At 41.1% G+C, this 21,053-nt stretch overlaps 1 protein-coding gene across 4 annotated transcripts in view; it reads left to right on the forward strand.

Annotated features, from left to right (window-relative positions):
- The first annotated feature begins 1,872 nt into the window (after positions 1–1,872).
- LOC125889140 (eukaryotic translation initiation factor 4 gamma 1-like) overlaps positions 1,873–21,053 on the forward strand; it is a 52,776-nt gene continuing 33,595 nt past the window's right edge. Inside the window, exons 1-8 of one of the 4 annotated variants that reach the window (XM_049576864.1) lie at positions 1,873–1,925; positions 11,210–11,262; positions 11,473–11,594; positions 13,598–13,681; positions 15,257–15,289; positions 17,402–17,422; positions 17,983–18,177; positions 19,326–19,428. In XM_049576864.1, coding sequence (XP_049432821.1) covers positions 11,520–11,594; positions 13,598–13,681; positions 15,257–15,289; positions 17,402–17,422; positions 17,983–18,177; positions 19,326–19,428 — 511 coding nt within the window. In that variant the 5' untranslated portion in view covers positions 1,873–1,925; positions 11,210–11,262; positions 11,473–11,519. The remainder of the gene's footprint in view (positions 1,926–11,209; positions 11,263–11,472; positions 11,595–13,597; positions 13,682–15,256; positions 15,290–17,401; positions 17,423–17,982; positions 18,178–19,325; positions 19,429–21,053) is intronic. The other 3 variants (XM_049576866.1, XM_049576867.1, XM_049576868.1) reach the window with 3 other exon arrangements.

Genomic DNA, 21,053 nt, shown 5'->3' on the forward strand with positions numbered 1-21,053 from the left:
ATAAATGTCACCTACAATAAACAAAAGCATTGTGACATTTTCCTGTCATTGTGAGATTTCTGTTGCACCTGTAACTTTCAGTGGATATTATGTACTCAAACAACTGCAATTGGGCTGTATATTTATACATGAATATCATTTATTTTTCCTTCAAAACCTTTGTGAAGCAGGTTTAACACTTATGGCCTCTGAACCCCTCTTCTGAGTCTGCTTTCAGCTGTATGACATCACTGACACTGTATTCCTGGTCATTTATGTCAGTCTGCTGTTTATTAATAAAATCTTATAATATTACAGAACGCCTGCAGAAAAGATGTGATAGATTTAAAAAAGTGTATCTTTAGAAATAGCATGTCTATACGTTTTTAATTGTCAATCAAATTGATGAAATGTTTGCCAGTGTGGATCCACCACTGTGCTGATATCAATAAATCATTATGAGAACTGTGCTAAAAAAAATTAAATGAGAATTATGTCACTGAGTTCAGCTCACCCTGAGGAACATTTGCAAAATTTTAATAATGAAAAAATAATTCAATCATTTTAATAATTTAATAAATAAACAAACTAATAATAATTTTAATATGTTTGGAATTCAAAATTTTCAGTCTAATTTAAATTATTATAATTATAGTAATAACATGCTTTAAATTTAGATTTTAATTTGCTTTAAGTCATGAACAGTGGCTGAGAAGTATTTTTTGCTTTAGCACAGATTTATACCATAACAATATTTTAAATTCATTTTCTAAGCACTCTGTGTAGAACATTTATTCTATACTAATTATACAATATATGTAATAATAGTAATAATATTCATAGCCTAATTATAGTGTAACATGAATCTATAGATGGTTGCTGATTTATTTATTTATTGTGTTAGGTGGTATTGAGGCTAACTGAAATAAAACTGAATTTAATGGTGCCGAAATTTAAGGAGAATATGAAACTAATTTTTTTGTGAGTGATTATAGATCATACACTATGTTGGAAGTCACACATAGAACACATTAAATGATCTCAATCTATTGCTGTTCTTTATAAATCAAGGGAGTTGTTGAATAGAAAATGTTTATATATATATTGTGCTGTTCACTTGTAATGTCATGTATGAAAAAAAAGCTCCTAGAATAATACATAAATCTAGTTATAGGGTCCTATACCTTCAAATTTCTACACATTGTGTATTTAAAAACATTAGAAATACTTTTTAAAATTGTGAACAAAGGCCTCTCTGTCTGTGTTCAAATTTTTTTTTTTTTTACATTTAGAGAAGGAAAAAAGGAAATTTGAGAGGGCTGTTTATTTATGAAACATGTAAAGTGAGAACCAACGTGAAATACAGATGTGTTTCAGTTTTGAGAGTCAAACTAAAGAGGTAAAATTGTGTTGCTCTCTGCTGAGTTTAAAACAAAACAAAAAAAACCTTAAACTGTAAAATAATTAAGGATTATAGTTTAGAATATAATGCATGTATGTATTAATTTATTTATTTCCTTTCTTTGGTATTGTTGATATTTGGGGTTGATATAGGGTGGACGAAAATAAGCCTACAGACTGTGAAAAAAATGTCTGAAATAATCTTTGCTCGATAAGTATGTGACCAAAATAAAAAAAAAACTATTAAATTATTAACTCTAATTTAAATTAAAGTGAAACTAAACTTCTTATTTCTATCTACATGAATATGTTTTGTTGACTCTATTTTGAGAACAAATGTATTAGGTAACATTGAAATATTTATACAGTCGTGTTGTTCACACACAAACACAATAAAGATAATCAAGTCGAGGAAACATAAAACACAGCCGAGAGCGTGATTACTCGGAAAGTCTCACGTGATGGGATTTTGCCGGAACTACCAAGCTACCGGCTTCCGGGAAGATTTTCCGTCCGTCCGGCTCTGCGGACTCAAGGAGAGAAAGGTAAAGCCACGGTCCTGAGCTAAATTGTTTATTAAAATGCTCGAAATAACCTGTAAGTGTCAAGTCGCGGCGTAATAGAGACCCTGAGGGGACAGTCAGATCTGCGTGTCGACTTTTATCGTGGACGGACCCGTCTGTGTGGAGACTTTCTTCAGTGGGTTCTGCTGACTGGTGTTCCTGCTGTGTTTTCAGGGATTAGCAGGCTAGCTAGGTGCTAGCATTCCATGCTAATGCGACGTGGGTGTTCTTTCTTCACTTTAGCTACCCCGGCTAGCAAGCTAACACGCCGATAGACAGCTTAAATGAGCTCTCACTCATGTAAAGTTTAGAAACATGTTATCTTGTGTGTAATATGTTCTGTCTGATAAGCGACAAATAGACTGTCGCATCACAATGTTGTTGTTTTCGCCGGTTAATTAATGCTGCTAGCTAACCCACGGCTGGCTAGCTAGCTAGCGGTTGGTTAAGCTATATAGGTAGCAGTAGGTTAACTCACTCTAGTTGTGTCGAAGCCGTGTTTTGCCACGGTGCCAGCCTCCCAGCAGACAGCGATGGAGTTTGTATTTTAATATTTGCCAGCCTGGCTGTAAGTGAAGCGACGTCTGTTGACAGTTGTGATTGTAAATAACATGCATACTGATAACTTGATACCTGAAAACATGATGGCGATGTAACGTTCATGCCAGCAATCTGAAACCGTTTGTGCCCGGCGGTTAGGAGGTAGTAAAGGTGGTTAACATATCTGGTTGGGAATAGTTAGGGTGTTCCTGTTCATCAGCCACGCAAACGTTAGCGTTTAACGTTAGTGACAGACAGTAAAAATACGTGACAGTATGTGGGGTCAGGTATTTCTAACACGCAGGAGGAAATCATGAGACAGTGACGTTGGTGAGTAAAAGGAGGCTGGAGACCGATGTGATAGGGCAGTTGTTTTGAAGCTTGGCGCATGTGACACCTTCATTAGGGCCTTGCTGAGGTGGTTGACATGTCGCTGTGCCTCCAGGTTAGCCTCTGTAATGTAAAGCTCCCCTACATGAGAGAGCTAGGTTGCTAAATGTGGGGTTGCCCATCAGCATCCACAGTATTGCATCAATGTAAACGGAGGCTTTCCCGGTGTTGGTGATGTTGCTGTTAAACCGGGCTGCGAAACGAAACGGAGGTGTCTGACTCATGCTGGGTAGTTCCAGGAACGCTACTCATTGTCACGACACCGTTGACAGCACTGCTGCTGTGTTGATACCCAGGTAGCTAAAGCTTGGAGGTAGCAGACTGAGCTACTGATGAAAACACGAGCTGAGCCACCACCTTAGCTTTGACAGTCATCTAGGTTCGTTTTCTCATTCACTGACGTCGTCACGTCTGTCTTCATTGTCGCCTTCTTAAAGCTTAGTAAGTTTGTGCTTTACATTATATAAGGTAGGTGGTTGTCATGTTGGCTGAGGTGTGGCTGGCATGAAGCCGGCAGCTGGGGTGTGCATCGCGCCAATAGCAGGAGAAACCACGTGGTAAACCCAGATGGGGCCTAGGAAAGTTAGCAACATGGCTAACAGCACAACATAGAGCAGCATGTCTTCGCAGCTCTATTTGCAGGTGTTTTGGCAGCACTGAGTGTTTTGTAAATGCGTGTTCATGACAGTGCCATGCAAATAAGTGTCTTTGCTGTATGGCGTGTGTGAGTAGACTGACAGACACGCCCCTGTGTCATAGCAAAAGTGTGCCACACCAGTTTTAGCTGGCGAATCACCGGCGTTTTACTAATGATAGCTAGCTTGGTATGAGCGTCGCAGTTGTTTCCTGACACTGACAGCTGGTCAGATTGTTAGTTTAGTAGCTGCTGGTGTGTTCATGTTTGAGCTGTTTGTCGATCACTTCACCCTGCGTGCTGCAGCAGGCATGAAGCAGATGTTGAGGACTGCAGACATGTGACCTTTGAGAGTGTGGGTCCAAAATGGATGCAGTTTCCTATGCAAGGTAACGAGCACCATATATGTAAACCAGGCAGATGTTTATCCTACGTCTTTGTCGAGCTACAATCCAGGAGAATATTTAGCAGTGACATGCTTTAATTGGAGTGAATGAATGAAGCTAATAGCAGAAGTGCAATCACAGGACACATGCATGATGTGTCCGAGCCTGGCTGTTACAGTTTGCCTGACATAAGGACACTGTCAAACTTCCTGTTGTGAAACCTAAAAAGCCTAGAGTCTGGACACGTGTGGGTTTTTGCAGAATGTTAGTTAACCAGAGGAGCATGGCAGGGGGAGGAACAGGCTGTGCTGGAGTGATGCTGTGTCACTGGAGCTAAATTGGAGCCACATTTGCTGTTTAATGTTTGTCACTGACACGTCATAGCTGGAGATGTGATTGTACCCTTTTTGTTTTAATTATTGACCTTTGTCAGCAGCAGAGCGGTGTTGTAAAGGCCGTGTTTGTTCTGTTAAATCCCTGAGAGCAATTACAGGGACACAAATAACCCATTTATGAGGCTTACATGACCACAGAGATATCGGTTTATTCATATACCCTGTATACATCCTGGTTTCTTCCAGAGTACTCCAGCCAGCATATCTGGGGTTCTCATAAACGGAATATGGTGTTTACATGTTTAAACACATAAACGGGCTACTCCAAAATCCCAGTCATAAACAGGTTATTCATGTCCATGTAAACACTTCTGTGTTGTTTGTTTTGTGTTTGTTTAAGCTGCTATGTCAAAGGAGCACTTTACTAATTTAACATATGAAGATTACCTTTGATGAGGAGTACTTGTCAGTCTGTGAAGACAGTGGTACAATGTGTGATGTGGCTTTAAAGGAAGCTTTTTAAAGTCTGAGAAGAAAGAATAAACCCGGCTGATGTCGTCAGGCTATCTTGGATCAAGCTTGAGACTTTAAATTTACAACAACAAGCTTGTGTTACACACTGGGTGTGTGGTGTTTAAAGGATGTGGGCATATAACAGACAGGGATGGTTAATTGTAGTTTCTGGTGTTTTTGGATATTAACCCAGACTAAGGGCTAATTTTCAATATATCTCGGTCTCTGCTGCTTCAGTTTGGAGCAGTCCAATTTAAATGTGTCTCCTGTAAGTCCCTCAACTTTGTAAGTGCAGTATCGACTCTGTGGAATACCCTTTTAAGAAACTGCATGGTACCACAGAAACCTAACTCCTACTGTAGATAACTTTGGCACTTTTCTGCTTAGGTAAATTAATTTGAATATTGGCTATTGAATATTGAATATAGTTTATTCAAAATATGTTGGTTTTGCTGACAGGCTGGGGCAAAAACACTAGCCTGTTTTACATAACAGGCGTGTTGTGTCCTCTTTTCCAGCTTTCAGGCTAAATCTAAGCTATAGTTATCCACAGTTAAAGTGATGCAGATGAGTTAAGTGAAGGTTGTGACCACTGAAGCTTTTTGAGTCACTCAGTACTTTTACATGCGCAGTTAAATGGAGCTACAATTACAGCTCGACTCGGCCATTTAACTGGACTGCTATCCTTGTCCCAGTATACAAGCACGGGACGGGTATCAATCTATTGACGTAGAAGTAGTGGAGTCAGACATACAATAGGTGGCAATACGCCCCCTTACAGCTTGTCAGTATTAGACCTCTTTCAGGTTGACCTATTACGTCACACACCATTCCATGTTTTCCTCCTATCCATGTATTTTTAAAATGTTCAACTCTTTCAGCCGACACATCATGAACTGTGTCTCCTCGTCCGTCCAAAAATGCACGGCTTTGGATGTAGATTTCTCCATGCTGTTACCAGCTTCTTCTGTCACGCATTTAGTGCTTTGACTTCCAGGTCAGAGTCCAGGGCAGAAACTGTGGAGCATGCTCAGAGCACCTTGGTCAGTTTCTGATTCTGTAGCAGGTACTGTCATCACAGCCTGCAGCTCAGTTATCGGAGGAATTACTAAAAGCATAAGTAAGGGGCAATACTAGGCTTCTACCAGATGCTAAGGAATCAGTGTTACAAGTACTCCTTAAAGTAACGATGTACAATGTATATTTGGCATTTCCAGAGTACTTTGATATCTGCAGCAGGCCACAAACTCATAAAAGCAGCCCTGTTTTTTCACTGACTACTGACCAGGCAGTAAAGTTTGTTCAGCTCTCGTCGTAGATAGCACTGGGAAAAGGCCTTTTTCAGTAAGCAGTTATTTAACAACAGTTGCACTTGGTACAGTGAGTCTAGACGATGGTGTCTGCACAGAGACAGCGGTAAACTCACAGTGGCTACACCCTCTTTAGGTGACATGACAGCCAACTTCTTTAACAAACTATGTTCTCCCCCTCTCCTCCTCAGCGGGTCATGGGAGTTCACGCAGACACTTATGCAACAGTTGAAGGCGCATGTTTCACCAGCAGTGGTGCTGGTGGCTGGAGCTCCACACTGCTGCATGTCAGACCAGCTCGAATGACTGTACTGTGTATGATTAGGGGGTGGAGTAAGGTGGGGGTGCATTGTGCTGGCTCACACAGCTCCCTTAAAACATAGATTCCTGCAAAAATGGGAGCCTCTGGGGTACCCCTGTTGGCTATGTCTTTAGTGCTGCAGACTGTTCCTAGCATTCGGACTGATTAATCATTTTTATAAATTCTGCAAACTAACCAGTGTGGTGTAGACGGTGTGTGTCACTGGCCCAGCAGATGTTAAAGAAGCTGGCCACGTCTCACGACTGAGGGGAAGAGCATTCCTCCGTAAACGTAAAGGTTTTTATCTGTGTGCTCCCCAGTGAGAGGAGCAAAGCCTGTGAGGCAGTGTAGGTTGTTAGTCTGAGACCCTCTTTTAGCCTTGAGGTTGTTTACTCAGCATGTCTTCTCCCAGCTAGCCCTGCTCAGCCTGACAATCTCTCTGTCTGTGGATGAGCCTTTGAACTGCTCCCTGACGTATTTCCACAGTCTCTCCTAACCCTAACTTATATTGTTAAGTTTCTCCAAGGCTCCAGTGTTCTCATGATGAGCTTACCATCAATTTCTGTGAGACAGTTTTTTTATTCTAGGGATTTCATGTGTCTGTAAGGAAACCCTAGCTCAGTTAAAATCCTTTATCTTTTTGTCTTCTTTTGTTTGTGTGTTGCGATAGTCATGGTAACAGTGGCGGTGATTACAACCATTTCTGCAGCGTGATTTCCTCTTTGAAAGAAAGAAAAAACACCCTGATTCATCATGACTCAGGCTTTTTACACTGCTGCTTCTCTGTGTGTGTGAGTGAGTGAGTGTGTACCAGAGAAAGTGGGTGTATGTGTGTGTCAGTGACGGAGATAATGTAGGCTTTGGCTATAAATACCAAATGTGTCACTATTGCAAAGGCTGTATAACCTACGGAGGATGATAACACGGGAATCATGAAATGACCCTTGAGTCAGTGAGGTGACAGTATTGCGTAAAAAAAAATGTCTACCTAGTTTCTGCCATTGTGATATACGTCACACGTGTAGCTTTGGATTCTTGACTGGATCTGATACATTGAATTGGCATCAATGCCAGTAGTGGCCTGATTAAACTGATTGTGTATCAGCTAACAGGCTCCACAATAAACAGTTTCTTAGTCACTATTACTATAAACTTATAAATGAATTATCAGTTTCAGTACACATACATAAAAGAGCGCTAGTATCAGATCTATACTGATACAACACTGATACCCTAAATTTATCTATCAAAATCTGTACATTGCTGATCACATTTCCGGAGTTATAAAACCGTGATATTTTGTGTTCGCAGTATGGACAAGGAGTAATTTGTACGTTAACAATAAAGTTCTGATATAAATGATAGAAATACATAGTGTAGACTGAGCTGATGGTTTTGATATCAAGCAGATAAAGTTTAATGTGTAATGAGACATTATTATTTTGCAATGTCTTGGACAGTTGTTTTGGTCATGGATGGTTTTGTAAATGTGACTGGATTTAATTAGAAATCCTAGAAATATCCACTGGATCAGTGACTGACAAATGAAACGCTAGATGATTTAAGTGATTAGGTGACATCCTGACGTAAATACATTTGTTTGTCAACTGCCCTTGTTTTCCTGAAAAGCTAGTATTCCCTTTTGTTTGTCTTTTTCGGTGAAGGAAATGTACCAAAAATCCTTTACTTATTTGTATCCTTCCTGCCTCTGAGCAAAGTTAAACATTAAATTTCCTCCTCCTCCAAATATCAGACATTCAGTTTTGATCCTCAAAAGTTTCTTCTGCAGACAGTAAATTATACTTAGTTCAGCATGGCCTCTGGATGCTGTTGTTAAATGCACACTTTTTGCCGAACTTTAAGCACCAAACTGTAAGTGGAAACAGGCACTATGTGTTCTGTGAATGAGTGCATTGGTAATTTGGTCATTTTTGGTCTCAACAGTAGCTAATTATACAGTATTTTGTTCCAAAAAAAACCCTAATAAATTACTATAATTTTAATTATATCACATTAGTAGTGACAGTGACAAATCAAAATTGAAGTTAATGATGAAAAAATATTGCTATATGGTAAATAGAGCTTGCAGTGACATTTCATAACGTTACCCCGGACCCTTGAAGAGGGGGTTCACATATCTCAGGGTCTTGTTCACGAGTGATGGTAAAACTGCGCGGGAGTTGGATTGGCAGCGGTTTGGTGCGGCGTCTGCAGTGATGCATGTGCTGCACTGGACCGTCCTGTTGAAGAAGGACCTGAGCCAGAGGGCAAAGCTTTCGATTTACTGGTCCATCTACATCCCAACCCTCACCTGTGGTCATGAGCTCTGTGTAAGGACCAAAACAATGAGGTCATGGATATAAGCGGATGAAATGAGTTTCCTCTGTGGGGTGGCTGGACTCAGCTTTAGAGATAGCGTGAGGAGCTCAGACATCCTGAGGGAGCTCTGGAGTAGAGCTGCTGCTCCTCCGTGTGAAAGGGGGTCAGTTGATGAGGTTCGAGCATCTGATCAGGGTCCTCCTGGGCTCCTTCCGTGAGAAGTGTTCTGGGTACGTCCCACTGGTAGGAGGCCCCAGGGCAGACCCAGAACACACTCAAGGGTTTACGTATCTTGTCTGGCCTGGGAACGCCTTGGGGTCCCCCAGGAGGAGCTGAAAAGTGTTGCTGGGGAGAGGGACATCTGGGGTGCTTGATTAGCCTACTGCCTCTGCGACCTGGCTTCGGATAAGCGGATGGATTAACAAAAATAAATCTATAATTAAAAAGGAAAGAAGTAAAAATATAACAGACCAGATAACAGTAAAAAAAAAAAAAAACAGATAGGCCTACACAGCAACAGCTAGGTCACGCGATTAGTAACGCAACAAATTGTTAACGTACACTAGGAGTGGTGGAAAAAATCGATACAGCATAGCATTGTAATTTTTTTGTGTGGCAACACTGTATTGATACATTGACATTAAGTATTGATTTCTTTTATTATATAAAGTATTAATATTGCAATTAAAAGTAAAATTTTTGGCAGTATACTAGAATAATAAAATTAGTTGCAGTTTCAGTCCACTAGAAACATTTTGCTGAAATAAAAAATGATTTTTAAGGCTTTATCTCATCAGATAAAACATATGTTGACATTTTTTTCCCTTGGGGACGTAATATATGTTATATAGATATACTTAGCATGTCACAAACAGTCTAAAATCACAGTGATATTGAATCGTGAATAAAGTATTGTGATAATATCACGGTAGTATTAGGGGGCCACTGTTGATTCCCACCTCTAATACATACGCTAGGGTGATTTTAACATGCATGTGCTGTTTGTTCATTTCAGGTTGATTTGGAGTTCTAATTTTACCCTGAAATATTTATTGTAACCTCAAATAACGTCTGCCTGGTCCACCAATAAGTAAGATAACTACTGAACACATGCTTTGTATTTTAAAGTGGATCTGTCTGGGTTTAAGGGCAGAGCTGAGCATTTTTAGGCTGACCAGATGGATAGGAACCGACTTGCTAAGCTTGTATGTATGAGAGAAGCGGTTGGCTGAAATAGACCCTGTGGGCTTAACTGACTGTTGTAATGTGAGCTCCAGGTGTAATTTTTATGACTCACTTGCTTTACTTAACCGTTAGCATTGCTCTGGTGATGTTTGCTAACAACACCCACCTGAATTAATCCCAAGACGTTTGCAATACTCCACTTAAAGACACCTGAAACTTTACCTCTCAGGCCATTTCAAACTGTAAGTCACTCACCACCAATGAGGAGCATGAAGATCATTTTTCTGCCTTTAAGATCACACTGACATCATCACACCTGACTGTTACATTGCAGACTTGTATCATTAAACTCATCAACTATTTGTCATGTGCTCCTCTCAGTGTCATACCTGCCTGTACATCCTTTGTTGAAAAGAATCAGGTTAACGTAGATACTGCTAACTATTTTGACTGGACATGTCATCAAGATGAGGTCATAGAAACTAAATATTTGATAAAGGAGTGGAGCGGAAACAGAAACTTGTAAAGCGTGAATATAGACAACAGGTCTGTGTACTTTGTGCGTGGTGCCAGAAGTGGTTGTCCAAAAAAAAAAAAAGAATTTCTAATTTTAATTTGCAGAGTAGTGGTTTTACTGCTGCTCTTCATTCAAACATTTTGATACCTTGGAAACAATTTTTTTTAGAACAGTTTACAAAACAACAATGAACTCTTCCTCCAGATCTTTCAATTGAAGATTTTCTATAAAATTACTGCGACTAAAAAGCCTATGCTGCAGGTTTGTGGACTGATATCCAAGCCTGGCTGGGGCCTCTCACCCTTTCCTTTGAAACTTACACCTTACACCAATACGGTTATTCTGTTAGGTAAAATATTTATATTTAACACGCAGTTGAGAACAAATTTGAATTGAAGTTTCCTGAAAAATATAGTGCAAAGTCAGGTTTCTTATGAAAAAAATAATAGCAACAAATCATCGTTAAAATTTGCTTGAATGAAGCATGGAACTGTATAGAATTATTATTACGCTCTACCTGTCATTTAAATTTATTTTTTGTACTAGTACTGTCAACTTAATAGTTTGAAATGCTGATGTGATTCTTCTAACTTATATATGTCCTTTCTTTTATTGACTTTGTTCTGTACAAGTCCAGTTTTGTTTTGTTTTTTGTTTTGTTTCGTTTCATTTGAAAGTGAGACTACACTGTCATGTTGTCATCTGTGCTGTGTGTATTATTATTTGCCTGTAATTAATTTAACAAAAGACTATGTGGAATGTGCCTTGAGCCAAAACATGCTCATTTTAAACGAGGTTTCTCTTTCTGACTGTTTTTAATTTTTTTTTTTTTTTAGGAAAATACGTTCCTCAGTGTAACCACACTTGGGACCTTTAAAGATTCATAAATGTAAGTATACAAATGAGACCTATGCTGGTAATCTGTGACCCATTCTTTAAAAACATGCATCACATTGAACTCTATCCTCTCTGCTGCACGTTGTCTTACACTGTCATAAGATCTCAGTACTCTGGGACTGAATGTGATCATAACTCATTAAATGCCTGTTAGTTTTTATAAACAATGATCTATTTAACCTCCTGTTTTCTCCCTCATCAGATTTGTATACAGGTCCACATCCGCCTCCCCATGCAGAACTCCATGAAATGAATAAAGCACCACAGCCTATAACAGGACCCCCCTCCAACCCCCACCCTGCCCCCTCCCCTGGCCTTTCACAGGTAAGCAGCCCTGCTACTTCATCTACTCTGAAGACATGTTGCTCTATTCCACTGTGTTTCTCAGGGAAAAGGGCTGTGGTGACACTGGCTGTGTGCACATAATGAAAAGCAGATCGCACAGCAATGTACTCCCTCTGGTTGAAAATGGTTGCAGCAGCTGTGAGCCATTCTTTGGTATAACTTGCAACCATGAAGCAGAAAGTCCCACAAAACAGTTGTTGTACTCCATCTTGATTAGTATTAGTGTTATAAATAAATATGGCCGTGTGTTGCTGCTGCTGCTGTGTCATCGTGTTGTCAGCTGTCAGTCTAGTTTGCAGCATCTTCACTGTTGCCCATAGAAACTTGGAGTAGATACCCCATGTTCTTCTTTCAAAAAGGGTATCCTCAAATTCAGAAAGTTTTCCCTCCTCCTCCTGCTTAAGCTGGACTCAGACTTCAGTTTGAGGCATATTTTTTTCCAAATCACCCCTCCCAACAATCAGAGGAGAAATCCAGTCTGGCATGCAGAGCCTATGACGTACCCTACACCGTAGCCTGACTTGCACCTCCCCAGAAATGTAACTACACATTGCAGTGACGCAGACCTCCTATCTATTTTTGTAAGCTGAAACCATTTCCCTCAGTGGAAACAAATCTTATATTTACTTGTATTTCACAGATAAGAAACAGTAAATTGTGAAGACAATAAAGCCTCCACAAAATAGCATTTTAAGTCTTGTGTGTGATTTATCCTGGCTTCATATGAGCAGAGGAAATGTCAACTAGCTGCTAGGCTAATTTATACAATGTAAAATGCCATAGACTTGTGCTAATAACGTTAGCATGCTGTATTTGTGGGGAAAATGTGTCCAGATAAAGTGTTTGTCTCTGAATGCTGTGAGTTATAGTGAAGCTGATTTGTGCAATTGCGTTCGAAATTGTCTCTATTAAGCCATGTTTAATGTGTGTTTAATGTGTGTTTTGGGTGTTTTTTGAATCAACAACCCCACCGCCGACTAGTGTTTTGGAGGTGTAACTGCTGAGTGACACAGACAATGGTGTAGGCCAGGTGCTTAGGATCCAGTGTAGGCTCCGCATAAAGCTGATGCACAAGTGTAGATTCGCCTTTAGGCCTCCCTTCCTGCTCACAGACTTGTCGACACCCCCTACTCCCCACCCACCAATCATTTCAAACGTGTTTGATGTGTTGGATTTAAAACCTGGGCAATTATGGTAATGGTATGGTATGGTCCTCGTGTACGAAGCACCTGCCAGTGCTGCCAAACAAGAGTAAATGTTGAAGCCTTTGAGGCTAACGTTAGCTAGCATTATAGTTTTAATATCTAACAAAAGTAACAGTTTAAATCTCACCTCCAGTTGTGGCTGAAAAGACAAACCATGACGACTGCGTCTCTCCAACCATTTTCTCATCCAGACTCGTTTAGCCTTCTGCTTTTGTCTTTCTCACAGCAAAGCACTGTTATCATTACAGCAAGTTTTCGCACCACGTCAGACTTCGTTTTGTTTACATCTGCTTCCCCATGAGATCACATGAGGTCGTGTATTCATGCTCCCTCTGGCAAGACAGTCTTAAAAATATCCTGTAGTGTGTGACGCGCCATTATTTGCAAATCTTGTCGTGTGTGCATGTTTGAGACTAGAGAGAAGAACAGCTGTGAATTTCCCCCTATGTGAATGATGCAACCAGATTTCAAAATGGGTTAGGATTTTAAAACTCCTGTAGTTTGAGCCCGGCTTAAAGGTACAATACACATCTGTGCTCCTTGTCTGCTCCCTAAACTTAAATATGAAAAGATGCTGGTGCTTGACCTGCTACCCCTGTGACCCAGCCCTGGATAAGTGGGTGAAAATGGATAGGTGAATGGATGTCACTACAAAAGTTAGCCTGAGGAGCCATGCACTTGTTGACCACTTGTCTACTGTTCATCACTGCCTTCTCACTCTTTGTTTCTCCTGCGTTGCACTTTTCTGCTGTTAATATCACTTCCTGTCTCTTGCAGCCCTCATTCCCCCCTGGGCAGCCCCCTTCTGTTGTGTTTGCCACCCCGCCTCCACAAATGAACCCAACACCACAGGCCCGACAGGTAGGCCTTCCCACTGCTCACCCTGACCACAACACACTTTCAGTGGTGCTTTGCTCCGTTCTAGAAAAGAATGAGGCCACTTCTTCCATCTTATATCAGAGGCAGTAGTTCTGTCAGCTAAACTGTGCCTTTGTGGTGCAGGTTATTTTCTGTGGTGCTTTATAAATGAAAAATGTGTTTTGTATAATTCCTAGCCTCCACTGTTGACATGTGAGTGACAGACAAAGCAGTCAGTTGTGATAGAGTCTGTCAAGGTCTTGTCTTCCTGCTGCAAATGTCCCTGTGTTTGCAAGTTTGGCACAATTGCTACTCACTGTCGCTATCTGAAATCTTCCCAGTGGAAAACGGAGCGTACAGTTTTCTGAATCTACCTGTGATTTTCTTACAATGACTGCATGTCTGTTTGCCTGCTTCTCTCCAGTTCTGCACCATTTTTACTGTCAGTGTCAGCCTGTCCTTCGTACTCTACCTCACAGAATACCACAGCTTAGTGAGCAACATGCTCACAGCGACCTTCTCTACATGATTTAAAGTCTTTACTTCCAAATGCTCCTGACTGACTGGAAGTAGTTTCAGCTGCATTTGCTGTAATTTATTAAAGCTCGACCAATTAATTGGCAGAACCCTTTCTTAAGTGAAGTTGTAAAAGTTTCACATGCAGGCTTATTCATAGTTATTTATCATCTCCATTAAGATCTACTGTAATGATCAGGTAAATGATGTAGTTTTTACTGTTAAAATAATAGTGTAAATAAATTAGCAAGCAAGAAAAGGAAGTTGCTAATGAATATGGGCACAGCTGTCAGTTTCAGAAAGCTAAGACTCCTCTTGTGTAGCCCTGTTTCCACCAAAAACTTTCGGTAAAGTACCTTTAGAAACAAAAGTAACCCCTGTACACATTTTTCTAGACCCTGGATCAGTTTAGCATTTCCACCATGAACGATACTCTTAAATGTGGGCGGGGTTGTTGTCACTCGCTACTCATTACTAAAAGTGTATGTCATCTAAGAGAGACAATAGAAACTAATGGAATGGTCATGCATTGAGTAACATTACAAGTAAATGTTCCACCTTAAAAGCTACCGGCAGTCGGCCCAGTGAAATAAATTATTTTTTCTCAGCCCACTGCTGCTGCGAGAGGCAGCAAAACAAGTAACATATGTAAGACTTGCCACAGTATGAACAGTGGTTACATGAGCCTCAAAACCAGCCACATTACAGCCCTGAGCGAGTGACCGTCCTCTACTGACCAATCAGACTGCAGTGTTCACAGCTCCACCTTTTAGTACCACATCTGTGTGCTAGGTACCCCAACAGAGGGGGGACCAAACATGGGGACGCTTCCGTTGGTACCATCCACAACTTCTACTATGGAAACGTAAAAAATGCATACTGTACCGCTCTGTACTGCTTGGTGGAAACAGGGCTTAATTCTGTCTGATGACCGTCTGGACAAGAGTTGTGCAGTAGCCTTTGAACAGAAGCAGAACTGGAAGAAGCCTATCAGTGAAGAGTGAAGCATGGATCTTGTGCTCTTGTCCTTAACCTCTGTCCTGTCTGCCTTTCCTCTTCTAGTTTGCCCCAGGGCCCAGGCCAATACACCAACAGGTACTAACAACACAACTGACTAACATGAGTGGGGGTGGGGCGTTTCCTACCCTATAACACATATTAGAAGCAGTAGAGATGATTGAGAGATTCCAAGGTGTGCTTTGACAACTAAAACCTTGGTGTGGCCATCTGCACTGAGAGCTACGCTAACGTTAGGTGATCTGTCAGCTGACCATCATCGCCTTTAGGAAATATTTATTCATAAAACTACAGGAAACTCACCAGAACAGTGACTGAAATGTGATACACGTACCAGTCGTAGGCCCTGTCTTCATGTATACAGATATTTTCCGTTTCAATTTAAATTTTAAATGTATTTATTTAAGAAGGGACAATGTACTTAAATCCACATTTAAGCAAATGTAAGTGCACCTGAATTAGCTGGAGAGCTGGTATTCATCAGTACTTCCTTTGCCATGCTGATAGAATAATAGAATAGATAAAGAATACATTATATACAGTGGTTAAAGACATAACACTGAGACAAAAAGGCGTTCAATACAGTTAAACATGTGCAAGCTAAGCTTTAAATCAATTCTGTCCACACCTTATTTTACAAAATATCTCAGTCCACACTAGAAAGCAAAAACAACTCCAAATGCTCACCACTGTGAGCTGCCTTCCACAGTCTCCCCTTGTTACAAAGTTAGTAAAATCCACAGGCTAACATTTTCTTTTTCAAAACAAATACTGGAGATTTCATCACCGTTGATTCCCCTTCAGCATAAAGCCCAGTTCAGATCAAAGATTTGCCACAAGACAGTGTGGTGTGAACTAGCCGGTCTGAGCTCGACTTGTGCCAGCTGATGGTGTCACCTGTAACTCAGCTGGTCAAATCACCAGTGGCTGGTTTTAGAATGTAAAGCTCGTCACTTGTTTAAACAGCCAATCAGCTTGTAGTGAAGTCTGCTGGTCAAGTCAAGTGACAGCAGACAGTGTGTTCGCTTGCTGCGGCAGGTGCTCTTTCCCCCGCTGAGCCGTCTGTTTCCGTCCTCATGGTGTGCTGGTTTCAGACGGTGGGTCGCTGCTGCTGCTGCTGCTTGCTGTATAGCACAGTCACACTCTTGAAATTGTCCTCACCATCTGCTGGTTCAACCAGGCCTAAGAACTGTGGTGGATTTCAAACCGCCAAGGCTGAGGTGGACCAAATAAAATTAGATACAGCAGACGCCTCAGTTCGTCCCGGTACTCGAGCAGCAATAATTGGTTAAAATGTAAAGTAGTTATTTGACAGAACAGTGTGAACAAAATGTAAACCAACCAGCAGTCCACCATTGTTGTTAGTATTTTTGCTGCATTTTCATGACACAAAGCAACAATGGGCATTTAGGAATTGAGGAGATGTTGTCATCGTTACCTTAACACTCTGTTTTGTTCACAAACTCCATTTGTGTGTAGACAAGAGGCCAAAACGTAACGTAAAATATCAGGTTTAAAGAAATATCTGTATACGTGTAGACAGGACCTCAGTTCCACCCAATTAAGAAATTAAAAATAATTTTTTTTCATTTCATTAAGAAATATACAAAAATAATAAACTCCTAAAATATAAATGAGCTTGATGGTGCAGAATTTTAACTACCGATAATAAATATTTGACAATATGTCATACCATGTCAGAAGAGGTATTTTAATAAAATATTTTACCTACTGTACATGTGGGAATGCATTTAAGTACTTGAGTGAATTACAGCTTAATATAAATGAGCAAGAGTGTCCTATATAAAGGTCTACAGGTGTTTTACCATCCTTTATAAATGCTGTGAGGAAGTGATAAGTTTGATATAATCAAACAAACAAAAAAAATTCAGCCTCTCTTCATAGAAAAAAATGTAGGTGATCAGACCCATCTTCCAGTTATAGTTCCTGAATTTTAGTTTTAGTAGCATCTTTTTTTAAGAGCAACTAGACTCTGTGTATTTGGATTGAGGGCTCTACCTATTCTCTGCATGCTGCTTGTTAATTCACGGCTTGGCTCAGAACGGGCAGTTTCAGGGTGCTTTGCTCTAACTGATTGTGGTGCTCTCTCTTTCTCAATCCATCTCTTCCCACCCTCTTCTTGCTTCCATTTGATGTGTCTCTGTGTGATCTGTGTTTGCGCTGCTGAAGGGAAGCTTCAGGTCACTACAGGTAACTCAATTTCCACTTTCTTCCAGTTTTTCCTTCCCCTTTTTCTTCCTCACCATCTTGAGTGCATATGTGTGTGTCTAATATTTGGCAGTGTTGTGCTTTGTTGGCTTGGTGTCATTTTGCTGGCTACGGCGGTTAGCTCCCAGGCCAGCAGCAGAATGTCAATGAGGAGGCTCTGAATGAACCAGCATTAGCTGCTTTATCTCTTCTGGCAGGCAGGGCCAATATGTTTCCAGTTGGAGTCTAGCCATAGATTCATGGACAAACTATGAGCCTAGCTATTAGGCCGGACAGACCAGCTCCACTTGGTCCAAGAGATAAAATCATACAGGGGCATGGGGGATGGTTTTTATGTTGGAGGTTTCAGAAAGGTAACTAATAATTTCTTTATTTGCCTCTCTTTTCTCTTCTACCTGTTTCCATCCATTTTTTCTGTCCTCTCACTCACTGTCCATCCTCACCTTTCTTCGGTCTGTCATCACCTCCCCACTCCTGCTTCTCTCCCTCCACATTTCTCCTTCATCTCCGGCCATGGTTTGCTCCCCCTGCCTCTTCTCTAGCCCTATTACGCCAACAGGGCCAGCCTGCCTCCCAGCAGTGGGCCTCGGGGCGTCCCTCCCAGCAGCGGCCCGCGGCCTGTGACGCCCACCCACGTCTACCAGCCGGGCCCTGGCTCCCAAATGATGATGATCCCCGGGCAACAATTGCCCTTCCCCAGCTCACCACAGGGACCTGCCTACTTCATACCGGGACAGGTAGGGGGCACCGACCAGGGAGCGTTCAAGTAGTGATGCTGCCAAATGTTCTTTTCTTATCAGAGCCAGATGGTGTATGGGCGGCTAACACAATACACCCACCAAATTTTTTCATTTATCACTTTTGTAATATGTATAGCTTTTGTTGTGTTGTTCTTGTTTGGATAAATTCTGTGAACATTCTATCCCCAAAATATTATTATTATTATTATTATTATTATCATTATCATCATCATTACCTTTTACACAGAAGGAGTTTTGTAGGTTGCAAAACGTGAGGCACACCGCACTGCCTTTTATTTTTAAATTGAATGCCACTTGTGAAAAAACGCTTGCCGCGTCTTTTTATTGTTGCCAGGCAACCACCCCCTCACCTCCTTACCCTAACCTTCCTGTGTAACCAATCTAGCGTTGATGTATTTATTTCTTATTTAATTTATTTCACAGTTATTAGTAGCTAGTACCTAAAATGTTGAGGCAGAAGGTACTTGCTGTAGCTGTGGTTGAGGGTGAGAGGCTGTCAGCAGATAAACAGAGATCTGTGAGGGTACATGAGACCCTAACAAAGAGGCTGGATCATGGGGAGTACCACCAGTTGGTCCAGGAGCTTCTCCTCCATCATGGACGTCTCAAGTACTGCACTTCACGCCTGTGTTTTTTAATGAGATCCTGGTAACTGCGGTTTGTAAAGTCGTATAGCTCTGGGTATCCAGCAACCACTACCACCAGTTTCTCCTCCATTGTTTACCAACTGTAAACTTGTTGTCATGACCACCACAGAAGCCCCGCCTCTCAAATCCTCTGATTAGACAATGGGGAAAAAAGCAGAGATAACGTGGGGCACTTTGTTGCTCTTAGTTGAAGTTTTTTCAACTCGAGGAGTTCAGAGTGCTCTGGCAGAAACTCCAGGCAACTAGAGTGCGTAGCAACGAAAAAACAGTGAGCAAAAAGCTTCATTCTCTTTAAAAACAATTACAAAAAGCCGCCTCCAGCTGCCAAAACGCTTTTTGTGTGATCAGGGCCTAAAGCTGTTTATTGTGAAGAGCAGGCAAAATATTTTGTTGTGCTCCTATGATTTATATTGCTGTTATAATTGTATCTAATATTAATGTCCTGTCTTCCTCGCTCTCTCTTCTTTGTTTCCATAGTACCGGTCGGCAACCTACGTGGCCACGCCCCAGCAATACCCAGTCCCAGCAGGCACCCCAGGCTTCTACCCAGGCACCAGCCCCGCTGAATATGGTACTTATGGTAAGAGGCTCTACCTGGGGCCTCACCTGAGCCACTCACACACAGAGACACTCAGTAGGGTTTTTAACTGACACATGAGCCATCGCTGACCCAAGAACTTTCAATCTTAGGCTACATTCATACTTATACAGTTTAGTTTGACAATGCACAACTACTTTTAATTTCACACCCAGCATCCACACTAAAACTCCTAAAACAGAGACTTTGTTTTAGTTTGAAAACCCAGGTCTGCATTTTAGTCTGCACAGGCAAAAAAGGACACTTTTAAAAATGATGCAGACACCTATGTTTGTTTCCCCATTTGGTCTTATCAGTCACAACATGTCAAGTGACAACATTATAGCTAGGTCTACATATCTTTTGTGATTTTATACTTCTTGTGTGGGTACTCCTTTCCCATCTCAGTGGCTTTGTCCTGTGATGGATAATGTTCTCAGCTGGTACTGCTCTAATATTGCCGTATTTGCTTTGTAGTGACTCCCAATCTGTTTTACGCCACCTTGAGCGCAATACCTATGTTCATTAACACTTCCACCTTGCCTTTGGTCCAAGCAAAGACATCTCTGCTCTTGCCTTTGTCATCTACGCAGTATTTTCTGTAACTAAGCAACCAACCGTAGAGTAGACAAACTGCTTCCTGTCTGTCGCACATGCCCAGTGTACTTGAATGGTCATGTGATAATGTGTCGGGCGTTATAGCAAGCTAACAAAGGTATGCAAATATAAAAATCTACTAAAATCATCAGAAGTGGTCACTAATAACTGGCACATCCCATCTATAAAGACAGTTGTTTTTAATTATTTTACTTCTCATCTCCACCTTTCTGCAGCCGCTGTAATCCTGATATTTTTCAGGTTGTTTGTGACGCTCTCAGTTGTTTGGAGATCTGGGCTTTTCCCATCTGCTGCATCACTTTGACCTTCACCTCAGCTTTTGATACAGAGCCTGTCTGTTTGTTTTGTATTTCTCCTCATGGCAGTGTTTGCCTTTCTTTGATTAATTACAGACTTACTGTATTGCTCTTAATTATGGCCATCTTTATCTCAAGTCAAACCCAAGACATCTCATCTGTGCCTCCGGCACTTCTTGTTGCTGAGGACTAGTTCATATGAAACGAGAAGTAATAGCTGAGTCAGAGGCAGGAACAAAACGTATTGTACCTGCTCAGAATCAACATCCCATCATGAACACACAGAGCTGCTCTGAAGAAGATGAGGTAGCAGAATGTTTTCATGTAATTTGAGAACCTACGAGCACCAAAATTTCTCCAGAGCAGTAGTTCCAACTGGTCCAGCCACAGGGTTTAGATTGCTTCTTAGTCATTAGTGCAAGGTCCACAAAGTTTAATACACTCAGCATCATACTTGTATTTGGCCATGTTGTCAAGCTAGTTAGCTGTCTGTTAGTGTTACACGGTATACCGGTACTAAAATAGTACCGTGGTACCAGAGTATTCCAAATGGTACTATACTGTATTTGGAAAATACCGGTACTTTGAAATTGATTCAATTCATTAATTTAGTTAATTTATTTTACTCATTTATGCACACAAACACCTTTCTTGTTCCTATTGGAGCACAGATTGCACAAGTGGTGTGTATGACAACACCTGTATCAACATTCG

This window comes from Epinephelus fuscoguttatus, linkage group LG5, assembly GCF_011397635.1.
Source record: "Epinephelus fuscoguttatus linkage group LG5, E.fuscoguttatus.final_Chr_v1".
Taxonomy (NCBI): domain Eukaryota; kingdom Metazoa; phylum Chordata; class Actinopteri; order Perciformes; family Serranidae; genus Epinephelus; species Epinephelus fuscoguttatus.